The sequence below is a fragment of the Protobothrops mucrosquamatus genome, unplaced genomic scaffold (genome assembly GCF_001527695.2).
Source record: "Protobothrops mucrosquamatus isolate PMUCROS unplaced genomic scaffold, P.Mucros_1.0 scaffold399, whole genome shotgun sequence".
Lineage (NCBI taxonomy): Eukaryota > Metazoa > Chordata > Lepidosauria > Squamata > Viperidae > Protobothrops > Protobothrops mucrosquamatus.
This window is the reverse complement of record NW_015386730.1, coordinates 94,733-116,935: the sequence shown is the minus strand read 5'-3', so window position 1 is coordinate 116,935 and position 22,203 is coordinate 94,733. Positions and strand designations below refer to the sequence as shown.

The 22,203-nt window shown below is 42.6% G+C and overlaps 1 protein-coding gene across 1 annotated transcript in view; it reads left to right on the top strand.

Annotated features, from left to right (window-relative positions):
- The first annotated feature begins 234 nt into the window (after window positions 1-234).
- The window catches only part of GRAMD1A (GRAM domain containing 1A), a 30,002-nt gene continuing 8,033 nt past the window's right edge, over window positions 235-22,203 (top strand). The window contains exons 1-12 of the mRNA XM_029284163.1: window positions 235-363; window positions 2,358-2,378; window positions 7,970-8,054; window positions 9,998-10,101; window positions 10,189-10,284; window positions 13,023-13,103; window positions 14,494-14,609; window positions 14,814-14,967; window positions 17,091-17,292; window positions 17,773-17,916; window positions 19,540-19,658; window positions 20,901-21,043. Of these exons, the coding sequence (XP_029139996.1) occupies window positions 250-363; window positions 2,358-2,378; window positions 7,970-8,054; window positions 9,998-10,101; window positions 10,189-10,284; window positions 13,023-13,103; window positions 14,494-14,609; window positions 14,814-14,967; window positions 17,091-17,292; window positions 17,773-17,916; window positions 19,540-19,658; window positions 20,901-21,043 (1,379 nt within the window). The 5' untranslated portion in view covers window positions 235-249. The remainder of the gene's footprint in view (window positions 364-2,357; window positions 2,379-7,969; window positions 8,055-9,997; window positions 10,102-10,188; window positions 10,285-13,022; window positions 13,104-14,493; window positions 14,610-14,813; window positions 14,968-17,090; window positions 17,293-17,772; window positions 17,917-19,539; window positions 19,659-20,900; window positions 21,044-22,203) is intronic.

The window sequence follows — 22,203 nt, the reverse complement described above, 5'->3', positions numbered from 1 at the left end:
CAAGGTCATTCTCACATCCCTTTACAAACACAGCTTGACATAGGACCTGATGCTGGAGTTGGGGCAAATGCACGACCTTGCCAGGATTTAGCCTTTTCAACTGGGTCTCAGCTCATCATGTTCCTTTCCGACTTTCTTTCCAGCAGTGGCACCGTCTCTCCGCGCACAACCCCCAGCAACTCTCCGTCCTTGAGAAAGCGCCTCTTGCAGCTGCCTACCCGACCGGCTCCAGAGCCACCCTCGGAGACCATGGTGGAAAAGGGTACCGATAACCCTGCCGAACGAGGCCCTCCAACACCGGCCCCTCAAGGCAACCCCATCAACTACCCGCTCAGTGGGCGCAGCTTTATGCGCAACAACAAGGTACGATTGGGGGAAGATCTGGAGGCAGGTAAAACAGCGGCGGAATGGCTTTCACGAGATCTGACCTTTGAGTTGCTTAGCTGATGTGGTTCTTTTTATTTTTTTATTTATATTTCATATTCCTAAACTGCCCATCTCCTTCAGAGGGAAGGGGCTCTGGGTGGCCTACAATATAATATAATATAACTGATACATAAAACAACATAGAAAAGTTAACTGTAAAATTAAAATTAAAAAAATTATGTATTTCTCACCACCTGGAGGCAGCCCTTTGAGATAAGCCAGGTCAGGAAAGAGCTCTGCAAGAAATACTGGAAGTCTCCTGTGTTGATATAGGCTATAATAATAACAGACTCCTGAACGGTTGACAGCATTTCCCTCTCTCTCTTACACAGTGTGCTGCCCCACTCCCCTCACACACACGCATGTACAGCAAGAGTTCTATAGGTCAGTGGTGGTGAACCTATGGCACGGGTGCCAGAGGTGGCACTCAGAGCCCTCTCTGTGGGCACGCACGCCGTCACGCCAGTCCTAGGCCTTCAGCTGGGTTTTATAAAACCTTTTCGCTTTAGGCCTCCACCGCCGTGTACAAAAAAAAAAGGTTCAATCAATCAGTCAATTTCAACTTCTCGCGGGGAAAAAAAAGATCTTGCAAAGTTGGAATTGATTGAACTTTTTAGTCCCACCCAGTCTGCCATTACCACTGCAGCCACGTCCACCCGACGATGCATAAGTGGGTTTTGGGCTGCACTTTGGGCACTTAGTCTCTAAAAGGTTCGCCATCACTGCTATAGGTGTTTATTCGAACCTCCCCTGTTGCACAGATCTGGATTCCAAGCTCAGTATAGCAAGAGTCACTGGGTAACCGGGTCCAATGGGCACACATGAAATCCAGGAAAGGAGTCCAGGAGTCAAATAGGCCAGGATGCACGGCACGAGCAAACAAGGCACAGAACTGGGCATGCTGCTCCAGCAACACTCAAGACCTCAGGGCGAGGTTAAGTAGGCAATGCTCGTGCAACTCTTCATGAGAGGTGAGGTTGCCTCCTCAGGAGTAATTAGCTGACCGGCGTTGTACCTGTCTCCTCTCTGCTCCATGTGTCCTTGGATTGGGAGGAGATGTGGACTCCAGCTCTTCCTCATTGGTAACAGGCAGCAGCTACTCCTGGTCCTTGCCTGGAGCCTCCTGGCCAACTTGCTGAAGCTGTAGCTCTCCTTTCTTAGCCCCGGCTGGGGCTGCTCCCTCAGGCTAGCATTCTCTTAGCCCCCGAACCTGGCCAATATTTGGCCCCAGACTTTCCTCTGCAGACTCAAACTCACCCGCCTCCTCTGAATCGAATCTGGAGATGAAAAGACTGGTTTCAAAATTACTTTGTCATCACCGATCTAACTGTGAACAGTCTAAACGTGGCAGTTTGCTAAACAAGAGCTACCTGTATTATAATCTATACCAGGGGTCGGCAGCCTTGGCTCTTTTATGACTCGTGGACTTCAACTCCCAGAATTCCTGAGCCAGCATGGCTCAGCATGGAAACCTCTCCCTTTCCCCTCAGCATGGCTGGCTCAGGAATTCTGGGAGTTGAAGTCCACCAGTCATAAAAGAGCCAAGGTTGCCTACCCCTGATCTATACTGATATAATAACATTTAATGTATTTCCTTTCCTTTCTTTCTTTTTCTGTTTTTTATTGTTTTTCTTCTGTTTTATTAAAAGATTTTTTTTTAATTATTACTCTGATTTTATCTGTGCTGATGGCCATTTCAGAGCAGAGGCTGAAGAATAGAGGCACTTTTTAGAGACTGAGCTAGGGCAGATGAAGTACCCACTCTGGTCAATTACTGTCCCATTCAAGATGTTGCCTCAAAAGTCCAAATTAATAAATTCACTACTTTGTTTAAGCCAGTTTTGCCAATCGGTCAGGTTTCAAAATAACTTTGGACATGTGTCCTTCCTGCGAAGAATTCTAACTTTTCTTTTCCTTTCTCTTTTTTTCAGAAAATGCAGAGCTGGTACAGTGTAAGTAGATGATGATGATGATATTTTTTTTATGCTGCCTTTTTTATAATATATAACTCAAAGCAGTGAATATACGGTACTTAATACACCTTCCTCTTCCTATTTTCCCAACAACAATCCTGTGAGGTGGGCTGGGCCGAGAGTGAGGGAGTGGCCCAAAGTCACCCAGCTTCACACCTATGGCTAAAATCATCATCTCCTGGTTTCTAGATCAGCACCTTCAGCGCTACATAAAGCTGGCTGTTTAATATTGTTTTTCTGTCAGAGGTTTTAAGAATAAAAACTGTTAGAAGCATAAAATATTTTCTGAAAAGCAGAAGTTATGATAATTCACCGATATTGCTTTGCAATATCCCCAATCCATTTTAGTTTCTAACTTAAAAGATTTTACTAAGGGAGCCCTATAGAATGATACCGTGACCGTATGTCCTTTATTATAAAGGACAGTCCTTTATTTCAGAAAGCTGGCCTTTAGATTTTAATTTAATTATTCATTTTTGCTCTTGATTTTCAAATATGGAAAAAATAAAGATCAAACCTGAAAGTGGGGCAAAAAAGGTGTATGTTCATAATTTTGCTTTATCCAAAGTTATCCAAAAATTAATGGCCACTGTACCTGTCAAGTTCAGTAGAATTCATTGTACTTTTTTTTCACTGGATGTTGTTAGTTTTCTTTGCATGTTTACCCAGAAACCTGGCTTCATTGCTGCTTATCACAGTTGTCTGAAAGAAATACAGCTCTGAATTTCAGGGCACATTTTTCCCCCCCAGGGCTTTGCAAGATAAGACAGGAAAAAAAAATAGAATTTATTTCCTTACTAGATTCCCACTAAGATTTACTGGAAATCCTAGGTGAATTGTTTGGGAACACTACCAATCCCCCAGCTTTTCTTTTAGGTTAACTTCAGTACTTTTGACATGGGTTGAAACCCAGTGTGCAAAAGGAGATTTAGAAATTCTTCTGCTGCTGGTGGTGGTGGTGATGACGACTTTATAAATTGATCTTCGTGCCCAGTTTAGATCTGAAACAGACCGTGGTAAATTGCATTTGAGATTGGAAGACTAGCTTTGAAGAACTGTCGCTCTGTGCCACTGAAAGGGTGTCCTGCCATTTTGTTTGCAAAGTGGATACTTAACTATTTAGTTTGGAAATTTGTCCTGGCGTCCGGTCAAATGATCGCCAAGGCAGCTTTCAGATTGTTTATATTAAACAATGAGAATGTGTTGCCTGGTGGAGTTTTGTTTGTTAGAAATCAAATCATATTTAAATAGACTAATCTGACTGAGCTGAAGGGGGGAAGCACCAACAGATAGTCCTTGTCTAGTGACTGCAGTTACAATGGTGAACTTAATGAACAATCATTGCACTGACAAATGTTTGTAGGTTTGTAAAGCCCAGGAAAGCTGAAAAAAGATTACAGGTAATCCTCAATGTACAACAGTTCATTTAGTGACTATTCAAAGTTACAACGGCATTGAAAAAAGTGACTTATGACCGTTTTCCATACTTAATGACAGTTGTGGCATCCCCATGCTCACGTGATCAAAATTCAGATGCTTGGTGACTGACTCATATTTATGACGGTTGCAGCGTCCCGGGGTCACATGATCATCTTCTGCGACCTTCTAATGAGCAAAGTCAATGGGGAAGCCAGATTCGCTTAACAACTGCAGTGATTCACTTAACAACTGTGGCAGGAAAGGTTGTAAAATGGGGCAAAACTTACTTAACAAAGGTCTCGCTTAACAATGGAAACTTTGGGCTCAATTGTGATCATAAGTCGAGGACTACCTATATAAGCACAGTCATGGCTTCATTTACTGACGGTTTTGGTTAAGGACTTACTTGCCAGTCCGATTGTGGTCACTAATTAAGGACTACTTGTACATGTAAAATACATCCAAATAGCCATTGGATATTCTGAATGACCATCTGATTCACTTAACAACTGCCGTGACTCACTTTACAACCATTGCAAAAATGGTTGTAAAATCTAGTCCATCCAGGTGATGCCTCAGCTTAATACTGCAATAACTGATGACTAGAATTCCGTGCTCCATTGTGACTGCATGACAAGGATTACCTATAATATTTATGTTGGTTGATTTTATCATCTTTATAGCCTCTTTTTCAGCAGTGTAAGAAAACACATGACTTTCTCCCTGTTGCTTGTGTTATCTGTATAACAAATGTGTGGGGAGGGGCACGGGGGAGAGGATGTGTCTGATTCAAGATCATTCAACAAGGTTCATGGCTGAGTGGGGATTTGAACTCAAAATAATATTCCATCTGCGAATGGATGCTCTGGGTTCGGTAATGTAATCATAAAGCGGGACACCCACATGATCAATCCAATTTTATGGCATTTTTATGGTGGTGGTTAAGGAAATGCCACGGTCATAAAGAGAACCCATTGTTTGCTGTAGGGTATTTTTGCCAAAACCCAGACATAAATGGCGGTTTCCTTCAAAAACATCATACAATGCAGTTGCGTGACTCTGGTGCTGCAAACAGCCGTAAATGTGGACTTGTGGACTGGTTGCTGAGTGTCTGAAATGCAGTCAGGCAATTGTGGGGAGGGAGTGGAACTGGCTGTTAGAATTTTGGAATTATATCAAGAGTCACCTTGGGGAGGTCTGTCATAGCTTCAAATGGTAACTAAACAACTGGTCATAAATGAAGGATCATCTTTACCTACAGAGGTGATGGGTTCTCCATCTCTGGAGGTCCTTGACAGCCACGCCTCCAGAGAAAGTTGAATTATTTTTCCAGCACATTGCAGAAGATTGGATTGGATAATCCTTGTGGTCCCTTCCAACTTCACAATTCTATGATTCTAGTCTACTTTTTGCGATCCTGGTTTGGTCCTGCACAATACTTGGCATTAGATGCCCTGGGAGTATTCCCAGAGGGCAGATGAAAAACGCAGAATATAAACAGGCAGAAGAGTAAATAAACCACTGGCCCAGGTTTGATCTGGAGCAGAGTTCAACCTTCACATCTGTCTCTAGGACCAGAGTTACAGGCATCTAATTCCACACTGATTGTGTTCACACGGCATGCCAAGTTTTAGTAGTTAAGTTTTAATAGTTTAGCATTTGCTGCACAGCCGGTCTGCCCTCTTAATTTATGGCTCAGTGCTTTGAACAGAGGGGATGGTTTCATTCAGGAACCAGGTTAAGTGGGTTGTGTGAATGCAGCCATTCGCATTCTAGGCATGTGCAGGGCTCCTTTCTCACACACACCCTCCCCAGTTAAAAGCAACCTCCCTTCCAATCCCCTGGATCTTTGAAAGGCAAGGCTCTTCGCCAAGATTACAGATTATGCTTCTGCTGTTTTCTTTGGCGGGGAATAAGTTCCGTCTGCGGGCAGGAAATGGTTAAGTGAAGCCTGACACCCTTCTCCCCACCCACCCCCTTTGTTTCCTCTAAGCAACACCCAGGCGCCCTCAGCCAATGGCTGGACGGCGTAACTGGAGCTCTCCTTGGAGGGGGGCGACTCCAGTTGTGCCTTTCAAGGCTCCAGAAAAAAACTTTCCAGACCCCCCTCTCTTTTTCTGATAATCACCAGTTTCTGTCTAGTTGTCTTTCCCACCCCTCTCTGCCAACAGGATTCCCTGCCTTTGGAAAAACCGAATCATCTTGTACCTGCAAAGCTCCTTTCTTGTATCTTCAAAGCGCCATTCGGGAGCCAAATTTTCCCTCCAGGCTTTTTCTTTTTCCAAGCTTTTAACCATTCTTTGGATCCTCGTCCAAAGGATCCTCGTCCTTTGAACTTTGCGCACTCTGGCCTGTCCCACCTTTGTTTTCTCTCCTACTCTTAAAACCCCTTCCTGGGTTGAGCCTGCAGCCATCCTCCCCTGTGCTGCTGGCACCCGAACTTTTCCCATAGTTGGTTCATTCATCCTTCCCTTCCCTGCCAGCTGCAACAGTTCCCTCCTCTTTGTCCAAAACCATCAGGATGTGGTCTGCAACCCTTTACCTTCTGGATCATGGTTGGTCTTGCTTGCTATGACAAACCTAGGTTTTCCTCACGTGCTGCTGGCGGCTGTTTCATCCAGACAAAGTAAGAGATACAGATCTTTCTTTCTTTCTTTCTTTCTTTCTTTCTTTCTTTCTTTCTTTCTTTCTTTCTTTCTTTCTTCCTTCCTTCCTTCCTTCCTTCCTTCCTTCCTTCCTTCCTTCCTTCCTTCCTTCTCTCTCTCTCTCTCCCTCCCTCCCTCCCTCCCTCTCTCCCCACCCCTCTCTTTCATAAAACTTCTGGTGTTCCTCGTTCACTTTCCCATCAATTCCACAAATGGGTAATGTGTAGTCTTCCTCCCCTAGAATGGGGTCTGTGGTATGATTAGAGGGCTGATAATTGGGGAGGCATGCAGAATCTGTTTTGTCCTCTTCTTTTTAGGTGTACTTGTATGTGCTTGAGAGAGAGAGGGAGGGAGGGAGGGAGGAAAGGAGAAGAAAAGAAAGAAAAAGAAAGAAAGAAAGAAAGAAAGAAAGAAAGAAAGAAAGAAAGAAAGAGAAAGAAAGAAAGACAAAGAAAGAAAGAAAAAGAAAGAAAGAAAGAAAGAAAGAATTTTATTATGTTAGAGTGGAATAATGGAGAAGGTGCTGGACTAGGAATGGAGAGAAACATATTCTAGTTCTTCTCAGCCACAGAAGCACCCTGGGCGACTTTGGGCCAGTCCCTCCTTGTCAACCCTGTCTTCATCACTGGCTTGTTGTGGGGGAAAAATAGGAGAGAGTGCTGGGTATGCCACCTTTGTACTTCTGAAAAACAAGATATAAATCTAACAAGGAATTGAGGCAGCTACTCAATTCACAATTCACATCCTTGATTTTGTTCAGAACCTCTCTTTTTCTCTCTCCTTGAGATAATCAGCCTCTGCTTACTTAGCAAGAGATAATCAGCTGTTGAGTTCACACCACCATATATAAACAAACCAACTAAAGATATAGTATTAGCATATTGCATTAACTTTGGTTAGTAGGGGTTTCGTTTTGTTTTTGTGGCTTAGCCTAGTTTATGAATTCGACCTGTGTGGCTGATTTCAGGTTCAGTGTAATGAACAGAATGCAGAAAATGGGTTAGTTTAGTAACCAGCCTCAAGAGTGTTGTGTGAACCTAGCAAAAAATACTATAGTGCAGGAAAGACCTATTTTCAGATCTCCCATTACCAAGTGCTGTGGGCAGTCTTGACCAGCTTGTCAGCCTGACCCACCTCACAGGATTGTGGTGAAACAAATGGGGAAATGTTAATATGCTATATTAATCCCTTGAAGGAAGGGCAGGAATAATTTCTTTTTAAAGCTAATAAATAGGCATAATCTCATTCTTTTGGAACCCTTATCTTCTTGGTGAAAACATTGCTGTCAGACCCTGTAACTAATTTCTTCCCTAGAACCCACTTCTAGTGGTAGAAGTGGCTATAGGTCTTCTCTGATTTGGGTGTTTTGTGAAGAAAGGACCTAGTCCAGCAGATATGACTGTATTGATTGACAAAACCATCTGGAAGATGCCAGGCTGGAACAGCAGGTTGAGCTGAAGGTAAGGAGACCAAATCATCCTAAGGCCTCTGTTTATGTATTGGCAGATGTTGAGTCCCACGTACAAGCAACGCAATGAAGACTTCCGCAGGATCTTCAAAGGGCTGCCTGAAGCTGAGCGTCTTCTTGTAGGTGAGGCACCAGAGGAGATGAGGGTTGGGAATGGCCTGGGCTTGGATCTAAATTAGGGGTCCCCAACCCCCAGTCTGTGGACCAGTACCAGGCCGTGGCATGCCAGCAACCGGTCCACACAAACAAGCAAAGTCCCATCTGCAGGATGTAGGTAGCACACAAAACCACGCCCCCTCCGGTCCATGGAAAAACCTCTCTCTACGTAACAGGTCCCTGGTGCCCAAAAGGTTGGGGATCTCTGATCTAAATAACAGAGTGGGTGAATTGGGCAAATAGGATCACTTACAGGGGCTAGAGACTTCATAACGGTCAGAACAGGCTATGGTATTCTGTGTGACCTCAATGGAAGGCTAAGTTGGGCTTTGAAGAAGCAGGAGAGAAAGGGTTTTGACCCTTTGGGGTTTGGAGACTCCAACTTTGGAGTTGGAGAAGACCTCTGAGAATACCACGGATAGCCAAGAAAACAAATGGACCTTCAAACAAAGCAACCCAGAGTTCTCACTCAAAGCACAAGTGACCAGGCTTAAATTATTCTACTTTGGACACATTGTGTGAAGACCCAGCTCTCTGGACAAGGTTGTAAAGCTGGGAAAGAGGACAACCATTAGTAAAGACTCAATTCAAGTGGTGATGGCTGCATGCTTGGAAGACCTGAAAGACCTAGTTAGGGGCAGATCATCCAGGAGAAAATCTACCTATTGCGGTCGCTAAGAGTTAACACCAGTTTGATGACACATCACTCATCGGTGACTGCATAAAGATGGTGGAAGATATTGGGAGAACAACTTTGGAAAGTGTGGGAAATTATGAAACTGTAAGGGGGAAGAAAAACCCAGTGTTTTTCCTCTTATTTCTTTCAGTTTTGGGGGCTGGATGTCAGCAGCAAGTCCTGTGGGTAATTTCCAATCCTGGAATGCTTGCCACTTCGGAGGTTTATGATAGTCTTCAAATAGCTCAACATTCCAGAGGGTAGCACTTAAAGCAAAGGGGGGAAAAATATAAGGAGGGCAAGAATTGGAGTTATCATGTCTAGACGTGTTTTACATGCCTCGGGTTTTTAAAAGCACTGGTGGTTTGTAGTTGTCACAGCTATGTTTAGCACTCTTTTTTTTTCTTTTTTTTTTGAATGCTGTCTATCTCTGGCTCTCAGTTACAAAGTCCACCGCTGCAATTGTGTAACGTGCAAAAACATAGCTGGTTTTAGCTTTGGCTAGGATATGTTTTGGGTTTGGTGGCATAATATATTGCGTGTTGATTTAGTTTATAGTTCAAAGAGCAGGACATAACCTTAAAAATGGGTTCCCAAGTAGATTAACCATACTGTGTGTGAGCATAGGCAATGTACAGGTAGGCCTCAACGTGTGATTGGTTGCTTAGCAACCATTCAAAGTTACGACGGAGCCCTTCAAAAGATACCTACGACCCAAATTTGAAGTTCCAATGGCTACCCCACCGCCCCTGGGTGGTCACATAATCGCATTTTGAGCACCTGGCAGTTGCATTTACAACCATTTGCAGTGTCGTGCAGTCATGTGACCACAATTTACAGTGTTTTGTTTTGTTTCTCCCCCCCCCCCTCCTGAAACTGATTTTTTACTTCCGGTTTCTGTCAAAAACTGCCCATTGTAGACAATTGGTTCACTTAAGAATCGCAGCATTTGCTTAATGACCACTGCGTCTGCTTTACGACCATGCAAAAAAAGGTCATAAAAATCAGGCATAGTCATGTGATGATCCTCTTTTAACTTACAACCCTAATTCCTGGCTCAGTTGCAGTCATAAATTGAGGATTACCTGTATTTGAAATAAAAACGTCAGAAGTTTGACTAATATCTCTGGGCCTGCAGCCCCCTTAGTAGCAGGCTGCAAGGATAATTTCCCATTTTAACTTCTACTTTCTCCGCCCCCCTTTCCATGCCCCCTGATACCTCCTGTCTCCTTAGATTACTCCTGTGCGTTGCAGCGTGACATCCTCCTTCAAGGTCGGCTTTATCTATCGGAGAACTGGATCTGCTTCTACAGCAACATCTTTCGATGGGAGACCACGGTAGATGCTCCATCTGGGATTCTTTCTGATTGCTTTTAGTTCTGCCTGTCACGGCCTCTGACTTCTGTGTTGCCCTTTCCATGATAGATCTCCATCCAGCTCAAGGAGGTGATATGCATCAAAAAGGAAAAAACTGCCAAGCTGATCCCCAACGCGATTCAGATTTGCACAGAGTCTGAGAAGGTGAGATCAAGCCTAAGGATTGATGTTGTCATTTCCAAGGCGTTGCATTTTATAACTTGCCAAAAAAGAGCTCCAATCTTTGATTTTCTTCATGTGTTGCAAAAACTGCGCTTTGTTTGTCATCTGTTCTTACTGATCGGGTTATCTGTAGCCATCTCTACCGCTGAAGCAATTTGAAGCTGCACAAATCTACTTGCCTGTTGTAGAAAAAAAAAACTCGCAAAAAAGTGGAATAAAAATAAATTAAAATAATCATAAACAGAATAAAATTAAAATAAACTTTAAAAGTTAAATAAAAATAAAGTAGACTAGAATAAAAGCAGAAAATAACTTTAGAAGTGGGAGGCTTATACTTGGACTGAATGCCTGGAGTCACCTCTGTGTGAATTGGCAGCCATATAAATGCCTTAAATAAATAATAAATAAACAAATGGGTAGCAATCCCCCCTCCTCCTCCTTATTTTTTAAGGTGTGGGGCCTTATTAAGCTTTTTTTTTTCCCCAATGAGGAAATGACACAAAACAGTCAAGGACACTTTATACATGAGAGCAGGGCCAAGATTTTCCACTGTGGAAAATTTGATTTAATCTGCATTACTTCTATTCTAGCATTAAAGGTTCCCTTTCATTATGTGTATGTTTTCTGACTCAAAACCTCCTGCGAGAGTTTGCTTCCTGTATTGTGACCAGAGATGATTTTGAGGACTGCAAAACTCAGAAATGGGTGGCTGCAAAGTGCCCCAGCTAATTTTATAAAATGGCTTTTTCCTGGGGTTTGGCAGAAATACGCAATTATGGATTTGGCAGAAATCTGCAATATCCAGGATTGAATCTGGATCTTCAGTTGGGCATTGAGTGGTAGAAACTTCCCATCCTTGTTCTAGAATCAGTGTTTCTCAACCTTGGCAATTTGAAGACGTGCGGACTTCAACTCCCAGAATAGCCATTCTGAAGCTGCACATGAATGCTCAGTGCCACTGAGAAAAAAAATATGGTGTCTGAGGCCCAACCAAAGGATACCAGCCTTTCTCTGTCCCAGCTTCCTTCTCTCTCTTCTTCACTTTTCAAAGTGTTGGGGGCACATGATGGACCTTCTGCACAGTGTAAATACTTGAATAGATTTTACCCATACATCTGGGTTATCTTTCTTCCTAGGAAATGTTGCAATCCTGTGCAAGAAGAGAGAGCCTAACTCTCTTGTTGTTGACTGTTTCTCTTCTTTCTCCTGTCTGCCTATGGAGATTCTCAGTCATCCAGGTCATGTTTGTCCCAAAGGTGCTTTTTCAAAAGGCAACTGGACCTTTCTTTGTTTTTTCCTTGAAGATGTTTCGCTTCTCATCCAAGAAGCTTCGTCAGAACTGGAGAAACAAAACATCTTCAAGTAAAAAACAAAGAAAGGTCCATTGCCTTTTGAAAAAGCACCTGTGAGTTCTCCCTGTCTCATTCCTGCCCTAGACTTCTTACATTCTTCTTCTGGCATCTTTGCTGTGCAAGGGTGAGGTTTTTATCTCAGGGGCATCTCCTCTTGATTTATGGCCCTAATCAGCAGGGCAGCGTCCTAGAAAAGAGAAAGCACATCAGGTATAAGGAATTCCAAAGCAAAATGGGTGTGTCCCTATCTCTAGAGTGGTTGTAGAAAATCATTTTAATGCTCCATTTAATGTGGAGCCATCCTTTCTTTGCAGAGTTTAATGACTTATGGCTGCACACTTTAGAGAAAACAGTGCACACTTTGCAAGTGCCTTTCAAGATAAGCACATCCAGGAAGTCTGTTAGATTGTAATCTTCATCAACAATTGTGGTTAGACAGCCAGGGAGGGCTTGTAATCTTTAAGATCGCTCAGATGCCTCAGATGTTTCCTTCTGGTATTGAGGTTTGCAATTTGAAACAGCAGAGCCCATTTCACAGAAGCCTATCATTATTTCTGCCTGGGATCATTGTAATCTTTCAGTCTATTATTCATGCAAGAATGCATTGCACAATCTGTACAATGCATGTTTTTGAGGCAAGAAGCAATTTCTGAGCGTTGAGAATATGGTGATCCGCTAGAAGAGTATTTCTCAATCTTGGCGTCTTCTAAGACATGTGGACTTCAACTGCCAGAATTCCCCATTTCATACAGTTGGCAAAGTTGAGAAACACTGCTGAACTATATGTCCCAGCAACCATGTAGTGATAATATAACTCCTGCTGGGGGATGCTGGGAGTTGTAGTTCAGTCATGTCTGGAAGAGCAACACTGGTCTACATAGATAAAGGGTTATCTACCCACCTGTGTGAATAGCAGGAGCAAGAACATAGATGGTCTCCTGGAGATCATCTATGATGAGGGAATATCCCTGCAGCTCCATAATCAAATTTGTACATCCAGGTGAATAAATTCCAGTTTCTCTGTCTACCTTCCTTCCTACCTACCTACCTATTAATTAAATCAATCAGATTCTCTGCAGTTCGCAGTAAATAAGACCATAAAAGAAAGGCCATCCCGTTGAAAGATCAATTGAAAATATTAAAGCACAACAAAAGATCTTAATAAATCAATATCAATCAAGTATGGGTGTCCCCTTGCTCATCCTAAGCCCTCCAAAATAGTTAACATTTTCAGAAAGCAAGTTTCTTTATGTCCCTGAGAAAGCACAGCCTAAATACAACATACAAGTGGAAGCAATGAAAGTTCCCAGCAGTCAAATTTCTTTTGGGAAGGCCAGTCTTAACATTGTTCTTCTTTGTGGTTCCCAGCATTTCTTCACATCCTTCGGCGCCCGTGACCGATGCTTCATGCTAATTTTTCGCCTTTGGCAGAATGCACTTCTGGACAAGGTAGGAACACATTGGGGGAGAAGCCACCTCAGATTTGCCACAACTCAGTTCTCAGAGTGGCGGACTAGTTTTGATCACGTTTCAAGGTTGTCTATGGAGATGGTCAGTCATCCAGGTCATGGTTGTCCCAGAGGTGCTTTTTCAAGAGGCAAGTGGACTTTGTTTTTCCTTGAAGACGTTTTACTTCAGTTCTGAAGAAGCTTCCTGGATGAGAAGCGAAAGGTCTTCAAGGAAAAAACAAAGAAAGTCCACTTACCTCTTGAAAAAGCACCTTTGGGACATGTTTCAAGGTTTTTCACCTGTGGCTCCTATATACTGACTTGTTTAGCTTTGATACACCCATAGAAACAGATACACCCACAAATGAGATTCAGACATGATGCTTAACCAAGGAGAGCAAATTTTCTGATCCTTTAGATATGGTCAAAGTACAGTTTCCAGCTTCCCTAGAAAGCGTAGCTAATGGTGAAAGATGCTAGGATTTATAACTTGGGGTGCCACAGGTTGCCTGTTCCAAACCATCGTGTTCTTTCTTGGTTCTGGCTTAGTGTCAACCAGATGGAGAAACATATTCCATAGGAAAACTAGAATTAAACTTTTTCGAGATAGGCTATTGTAACAGAAACCTGCAGGTCAGATTGCATTTCACTCAGACCCCGGGGAATTAATAATACAGCCTCTTTCTAATACAGGTAATCCTCAACTTACAACTGTTCATTTAGTGATCATTCAAAATCACAACGGCATTGAAAAAGGTCACTTATGACCCTTCTTCATGCTTATGACCGTTGCAGCATCCCCATGGTCACGTGATCAAAATTCCTGGCAACTGACTCATATTTATAACGGTCGCAGTGTCCCAGGGTCATGTGATCCCCTTTTGTGACCTTCTGACAAGCAAGGTCAATGGGGAAGCCAGATTTACTTAACAACCATGTTTCTAACTTAACAACCACAGTAATTCAGTTAACAACTGTGGCTAGAATGGTTGTAAAATGGGGCAAAATTCACTTACCAAATGTTTCACTTAGCAACAGAAATTTTGGGCTCAATTGTAGTTGTAAGTCGAGGACTACCTCTACTTCCCACCTTGCTGGACTTAATGCATGCTTCTTCTGCACTTTCTGTGGCCCTAATAGCTTCTAGTTTCCTTCTCCAAAGTCATCTCCATGGCTCCCTATACTTAATAGGTTGCATGAATGCAGCCATTATGTACTGAAAACCATAGTTTATGCCATTGGGCAATATGTGAACCCAGTCAATTATAGCTTGCTCAGCAATGCACAGTTGAAACAGATGTTGACCTATTGTCATAAGCTCTTCAATAGCTGTGCTATATGCCTGCTTCTTCGTTTCATCTCTTAATGTCATGTTCTTCCATTGCCACCAGACGTTGCCCCCACGAGAACTCTGGCACATTGTCCATCAATGCTACGGTTCTGAACTTGGCTTGACCAGCGAAGATGATGATTACGTTTCTCCCATTGATGATCTCAATGGCTTGGGGTGAGCATCCACTGTCCTGCAGATGGGACAGTTTTCTCCTGGGTCAGGGAATGGAACCTGTAGCCATACCTCTTAGCTGTCTCTTTGCCATCTGCCCGAGATGGTGATCAGCCTTTCTCAAAGTTGATCCTTCCATAAATTAGCCTTGCTGGTTCAGAAGTCTCCTTTTAAATCTTCCTCTCTTTTGTCTCTGGGTCACAACAGAAGCCACAAAGAAATTGGAGATGATATCGACCTGACTGAGCTGGCTTCCCGCTGCAGCACTGACCTCAAGCTGGACACCAGTCCCTTGCTGGACAAAAGGGACACCAGTCACAGCATCAACTCGCTGGCCAGCAGCAGTGATGGGACCACATCGGTGAGGATAGGGGATTCAGAAGACAGCTGGAATGTCACGAAGGTCCATTCCTAGATTTTGTACCCCATAAGAACTACTTGCCCTACAATAATGCATGATAAGCTGATTGCAAACTTTTCCATTCTCCTCTTGAAAATTACCTGCTCCGCATAATTTCCTTTCCCCTCCCTAGAAATCTTGTTTGTTTTGCATATTTTAATGCACTTATTTTACCATCTTTTTGTAGGTGGAGGGAGAAAAAAAAAAACCACCGCCAAATTTCAGCAGTATAATTTTGGAGATTCTTTGGAAAGTTGCATGATGTTTATGGGTTGCTATCTCCCAAACCTTGTCCTCTTGGGGTTAAGTTTAAGGATTTAATAGATAATACCTGTGGGAAAACATTTATGTAGCAGGGTTGGATCACTGAAGAAAGAATCAAATAAACTAAAATAAGTTCAGAGTTGAGGAATCGGGACGATTTGAAAGGTAGAAACAAAGCCATTTGAGGAATAAGAAACTGTTTAAGGTTGTTTATTTGAGGGTTTGTTGGTGCTCCCCGAGCTTGGTTGTTTTCTTGCAGATGTTTCATTACCCAAACCAGGTAACATCATCAGTGCTAGGTTGTTCATTTGTTTGGGAATGTTTAAGCTTGAGAACAGAAGACTGGGAATAGGATAGCATCTTTAAAGATCTGAAAGCCTGCCACATAGGTGATGGAGGCTTACTCTCCATAGTTCCCAGGGACAGGACATGAAATATTAATGTTTAGAGTTCCAGCAAGCCAGATTCCAACTGAATGTTAAAAAATATATAGAATCATTAGCTCGAGATAGGCTTCCTTTCATTGGATGTAATTCAAAGGGCAGCTAGACTGTGATTTATCAGAGATGTTGTAACATGGATTGGTACCAAAGTCTAACAGCCATTTCCAACTATAAGATCCTGTGGAATACCTTGAACAGAGGTCAAATTAATCTCCACCTGCTTGTGAAGGACTTTACCTGAATCTTTGAAATACAGGAAGGTAGTGTAGATTGGTCGTTGCGTTCAATATTCCCCAGAGAGATGATGTATCTCTAAAGAAAAGTCTTTCTTTTCTAGTTCCACCTAGAAATGCTAGATATTAATTCTGGAACATTTAGTGTGCAAAGCACATGCATTAACAGTCTAACTAACAGTCTCTACGCTTGGGTGCAGTGGAATAAATGCTTTTGAACTATTAAAAGACTCAGGTTAAAATACTACAATTGTTCCTATGCTCCATACTACTTTTTATACCTTTGCTTTATAAGTATATATGCATCACATGCTTATCAATAACTTAAACGTTGCAAGCAACAGCATAAAACTATTTGATAATAATATCAAAGACTTTACCTTGTTCTTGTTGTAAAAACATCCAACCCTCAATTTTAAGTAAAGACAAAAGAAAAGCACATCAGGGAAAATGGGAAGCTCTCCTATTGTTTAAAATACTTTTTGAGGGGAAAGTTTGATTTTGTTTGATTTCATCCCTCCTGATAAAAGCCTTTTTCTCGGGCTGCCCAAACAGATGAAATTTTCAATTCAGCTTTGACTATGAAGGGTATTTTTTAAGATACCTGGTCTAATAATACTCCATTTTTTTTAAGCAGCTAAAGAAAAGAATACAAAAATCCAATGCACTTACTCTGTGGTTGTTTTTCAGGTGAAAATCTCACCTGATTTGGGTAATGTCCAAGGGTATTTCAGAATCCTTAAAAATGAAGCTGATCTTTTGAAACACATCTGGCTAAAATGGTTTTATGATTCTAACTCTACTGCAACTTACAAAAGGAGAGAGATTTTAGTTCTGAAAATTATTTACAGCCCAATGCAGGTCTACTTAGATATGAGTCCCATTGAATATTGTAAAAGGACTTTTTCAGTGTCCCTGTAACTTCAAACAGTCACTAAACAAATGGTTGTAAGTCAGGGACTGCCTGTATTACCTTCTGCTGCATGCTTGGTGACAAGAACATATCAAACAGCAGATATTTTGGCTGATATCTCATTGGCTGTCTGGATGCTGAATGTCAAATGGTGGCCAAATGTGTATTTTAATGGAGCCAATCCCCAAAGCTCAGCTGGGTTGAATCTAATGCCGACTTGCTTCCCTGTAGCTGGCAGAAGATCCGGAGGATAACACTGATAGCCAAATGGATGCTTCATCTAGCCACACAGTGACCTCAGCCACAGACCCCCTTCCAGATGAATTGTTGCAAGGGCCTGTTGTGTCCCTCCCGGAGGGGGACCCGCCTCCCAGTGAAGAGCTCCCCACCGACATGAGCAATTCCTCCTCTTCCACGCAAGATGAAGGTGAGGGTAACCTCCATCCTGCCTGAATTCTTCCGTAATTTTAGATTAGGACAGTGATGGTGAACCTTTTAGAGACCGAGTGGCCAAACTGCAACCCAAAACCCACTTATGCATCGTTGAGTGCCAGGTGGGTGTGGCCCATTGGGTGGGTGTGGCCAATTGGGTGGGCATGGCTGCAGTGGTAACGGCCGACTGGGTGGGACTAAAAAGTTCAATCAATCAATTCCAACTTTGCAAGATCTTTTTTTTTCCCCGCGAGAAGTTGAAATTGACTGATTGAACTTTTTTTTTTTTTTTTTTTGCACACGGCGGCAGAGGCCTAAAGCGAAAAGGTTTTATAAAACCCAGCTGAAGGCCTAGGACTGGGGCGACGGCGCGCGTGCCCACAGAGAGGGCTCTGAGTGCTGCCTCTGGCACCCGTGCCATAGGTTCGCCACCACTGGATTAGGAGATCTAATCCGACATCTCTCATTCTCCCTTCTCCAGCTGAAGTGGAAGCCTTTTTCACAGACTTGCCAGGGCGGCTCCTGATCAACGCCGTGTATCACGTTGGTGCTGAGAGGCTGCAGCAAATGCTTTTCAGTGACTCCCAGTTCATACACAGCTTTTTGGACCAACGCAAGTTCACAGGTAAGGAGGGTGGAGAAACTGTTTCAAATCACATCCTCAGTGGACATTTGGGAGCAAAGTTCAGGCAGGAGTTGACATTGCAAAAAACAAAGGACACTGCTGTTTTCTGTCTATTTTAATGGATTAACTTAGACTTCCATAACCTGGTCTCCAGCTGATGTATCGAATAAATATTTGGGACGCTTTTGCATAAACAGCCAACTACAAACTTCCCTGATTGAGAGAGACACAACCTTCCTCCTTGCCAGGTCATACTAAAAAGCCTAATCCATAGTTCTCTTGGAAAGAAAATCTAAAAGTCTTCACTTGAACGTTCCAAAGGTGCTTTTTTTTGAAAGGCAACTGGACTTTGTTTTGCTTGAAGACATTTCGCTTCTCATCCAAGAAGCTTCTTCAGCTCTGAATTGAACTGAAGAAGCTTCTTGGATGAGAAGCGAAACGTCTTCAAGAAAAAAACAAAAACAAAGAAAGTCCAGTTGCCTTTTGAAAAAGCACCTTTGGGACAACCATGACCTGGATGAGAATCTTCACCTGAATGTCCGTGGAGGAAAATTGGTTTCAAAGAGGAAATAGTTCGGTTGCTGGAATTCTTTTAATTCCATCCAACTCAATCAGTCTTACAGAACAGATCCTAGAATTGTGCTGGAAATTATTTTTTTCAGTTTTAAGCAGCTGTCAATTAATTTTGGAACTGCTCCTGGCATGGCTGCTGTCTATTGCTTCCACTTTTGTAGGCTCCACTTTGGGAGATATTGCCCATCCCAGATTTAAGTCAACTTTTTAAATGTCTGGATCCATATATCTATATCCATATCCTTATCTATCATATCTAATTCCCGTGAAGGCTACAGCAAGTGTGACTATTGATGTTATAATATAATATTTCCAGATGGGACGTGGGCAAACATTTTGGTCCTTTTGACTATATTGGGTGGGTTAAGATGCAAACAGGGCAACCATTTTCCCTCAAAATCTTCCCTCACAGCAAGCCAAATCCCCAGGCCTAAATCCCCTCACCCCAATCTTAGAGGGCTCCAACAACTGCAAAAGGGGAGTGCTGGGGGACCCCTCACAAGCCATAGATCGCCCACAGTTGAATTCATCTTTTCAGTCCTATGATCCCTTTCATTTTCAGTTCAAAGTTAATGGTTGTGAGAATGGATCGTAGTTCCCCAGCAGAGCAAAAGATCTCAGTTAAACTGGCTGTTTCCTGGGCATTTATAACAGGTAGCAACCCTTTGAAACATTGAGTCCTGCCTGATTTTTATGTGCATTTTTTTTTTTTTGCTGGAAGCCATTTATACTAAAGCCTTGCAACCTTCAAAGATAACGGGTGTCCATTAAATCCAAATCTGTGCCTGCTTTTGTCATTTGCATAATTGCATACATGATGTAAATCGTGTGGCTTGCAGTAAAACCTTGAATCAATGAACTAACGTCCATTAAAAAAGAGTGTAGAGTTTGAACAGAACATGTGTTCACTGTATCCAGAGCTCACTAAATGTGTGTTTATCAACTAAGACTTTACCGTACCATTTTTCAAAAAATATTATCCTGATAATATTTCAATTGCCACTTGGTTTTCCTACCCTGTCCCCAACTTTTCTTTCTCCCTCTTCCTAGATGTTGCACTGAGTTCATGGAGCGGAGACAGCAAGTGTCACCAAAGTCGCGTCATCACCTACACCATCCCCATCAGTAACCCTTTGGGCCCCAAGGTTGCACCGGTGGTAGAGACCCAGGTACGGAGACCGGGTTCCTAAAAATATGAAGAGGGGCAGACAGCAGTGTGCTGCAGCTGCCAAAAAAGCCAACACAGTGTTAGACTGCATTAACAGGGATAGAATCAAGATCACGTGAAGTATTAATACCACTTTACAATGCCTTGGTAAAGCCACACTTGGAATACTGCATCCAGTTTTGGTCATCACGATGTAAAAAAGATGTTGAGACTCTAGAAAGAGTACAGAGAAGAGCAACAAAGATGATCAGGGGACTGGAGGCTAAAACATATAAGGAAAAGTTGCTAGAATTAGGTATGTCTAGTAGTTTAATGAAGAGAAGGACAAGGGGGGACATGATAGCAGTGTTCCAATATCTCAGGGGTTGCCACAAAGAAGAGGGAGTCAAGCTATTCTCCAAAGCGCCTGAGGGCAGGACAAGAAGCAACGGATCAAAACTAATCAAGGAGAGAAGCAGCCTAGAACTAAGGAGAAATTTCCTGACAGTTAGAACAATTAACCAATGGAACAATTTGCCTCCAGAAATTGTGGGTGCTCCAACACTGGAAGTTTTTAAGAAGAGCCTGGACAGCCATTTATCTGAAATGGTATAGGGTTTCCTGCCTGAGCAGGGGGTTGGACTAGATGACCTCCAAGGTCCCTTCCAACTTTATTATTATTATTATTAAAGCAAGGTCATCGTATTTTGATCCGCTGGCTGGCCCGGTAAAGATAGTCCTTGACTTACAACAAATCATTTAGTGACCATTCAAAGTTACACTGGCACCGAAAAAAGCGACTAATGACCCATTTTTCACACTTATGACTGTTGCAGATCCCCACAGTCAGGTGATTTGGATGCTTGACAACTAACTCATATTTATGACGGTTGCAGGATCCCAGGAGCTTGTGATCCCCTTTTGTGACCTTCTGACAAGCAAAGGAACCAGATTCACTTCACAACCATATTACTAACTTATCAGCTGTGGTGATTCACTTAACAGCTGTGGCAGGAAAAGTCATAAAATGGGGCAGAATTCACTTAACAGATGTTTCACTTAGCAACAGAAATGTTGGGCTCAATTGTGGCCATAAATTGAGGATTACCTGTGCTAACTTTTAAGCCACTGCTTCCTTGAGACTGTTACCTGAACAAACTGAGGGGCATGGGTAAAGGTATAGCATTGACCAAGAATGGGTATTAAAAACTGAATGTCTGAGTTTATCATACTTTTCTCTTCCTCTTTGCCTGCTGGGCGCTAGACTCTTTTCCGTGCCAGTTCCAAGAATGGAGGCTGTGTGGTGGACTCAGAAGTGGTCACTCAGGGCATCCCTTACCAGGATTACTTCTACACTGTGCATCGGTACTGCATCACCACCGTAGCCAAAAGCAAGGCCAGGCTCAGGTATTAACTCTTGGATCACTCCCTTCTGCATCCGTACAGTTGGAAAACAGCGTGTTAGGTTAGAGAAGTCTAAAACAGAGTGGAAATTCCTGGGGAAGAAACAGGGCAGAGGGAGGAGGTTCCCAATGGCAGCCATAATAAGCTTCAAGTTCATCAAAATCTTGACATGTGTCCTGATGTTCTAGAGCAGGGGTCTTCAAACATGGCCCTTTTATGACTTGCGGACTTCAACTCCCAGAATTCCTCAGCCAGGCATGCAACTTAGATTTTGCATCATGACAACTGATACAAACGAGTGAGTCGTGTCATTGCATCACTACATAAAATACGGCTTATGATTCATTCCTCTTTGTTAGGAGTTCATTCTTTCTTTCTTCCATTCAATGAATCAATCAGTCAATTAATTTGCACTGCTACCCATCTCCACAAGTGACTCCTGGTTGCATTTTGGTTGCTTTTTTTTTTGTTTTGAATCTGATTAATATGTCAAAACCATACCAGGCCAAGGAGGATATCAGCTTACAAATCCCTTTTCTCTGGATGCATAGTTCACTTGCGCTAGAAGGGGAGCAAAAACTAAATTAGAGAACCCTCTTGATGCCATATAGTCTAAACAAAATCAGTAGCAGGACAATGCATTCATTAGACAAAGATGTGCAAAAGTTCAAATTCTCTAAAACTCTTGCTTGGGTACAATGCTACATCAATCGATGCTGCATGAAAAGAAGGACGAGGGGGGACATGATAGCAGTGTTCCAATATCTCAGGGGCTGCCGCAAAGAAGAGGGAGTCAAGCTATTCTCCAAAGCACTTGAAGGCAAGACAAGAAGCAATGGATGGAAACTAACCAAGTAGAGAAGCAACCTAGAACTAAGGAGAAATTTCCTGACAGTGAGAACAATTAACCAGTGGAACAACCTGCCTCCAGAAGCTGTGAATGCTCCAACACTGGAAGTTATTAAGAACAGTTTGGACAACCATTTACCTGAAATGGTATAAGATTTCCTGCTTGAGCAGGGGCTTAGACTAGACTAGAAGACTTTCAAGGTCCCTTCCATTATTCTGTTGTTCAATCAGAATGGGGAAGAAGCAAACCAAAGCAAATTAAGGCAGCCAATTCAAAGTTTGCAGCTCAGAGTTCATATTGAGATAGAGACTGT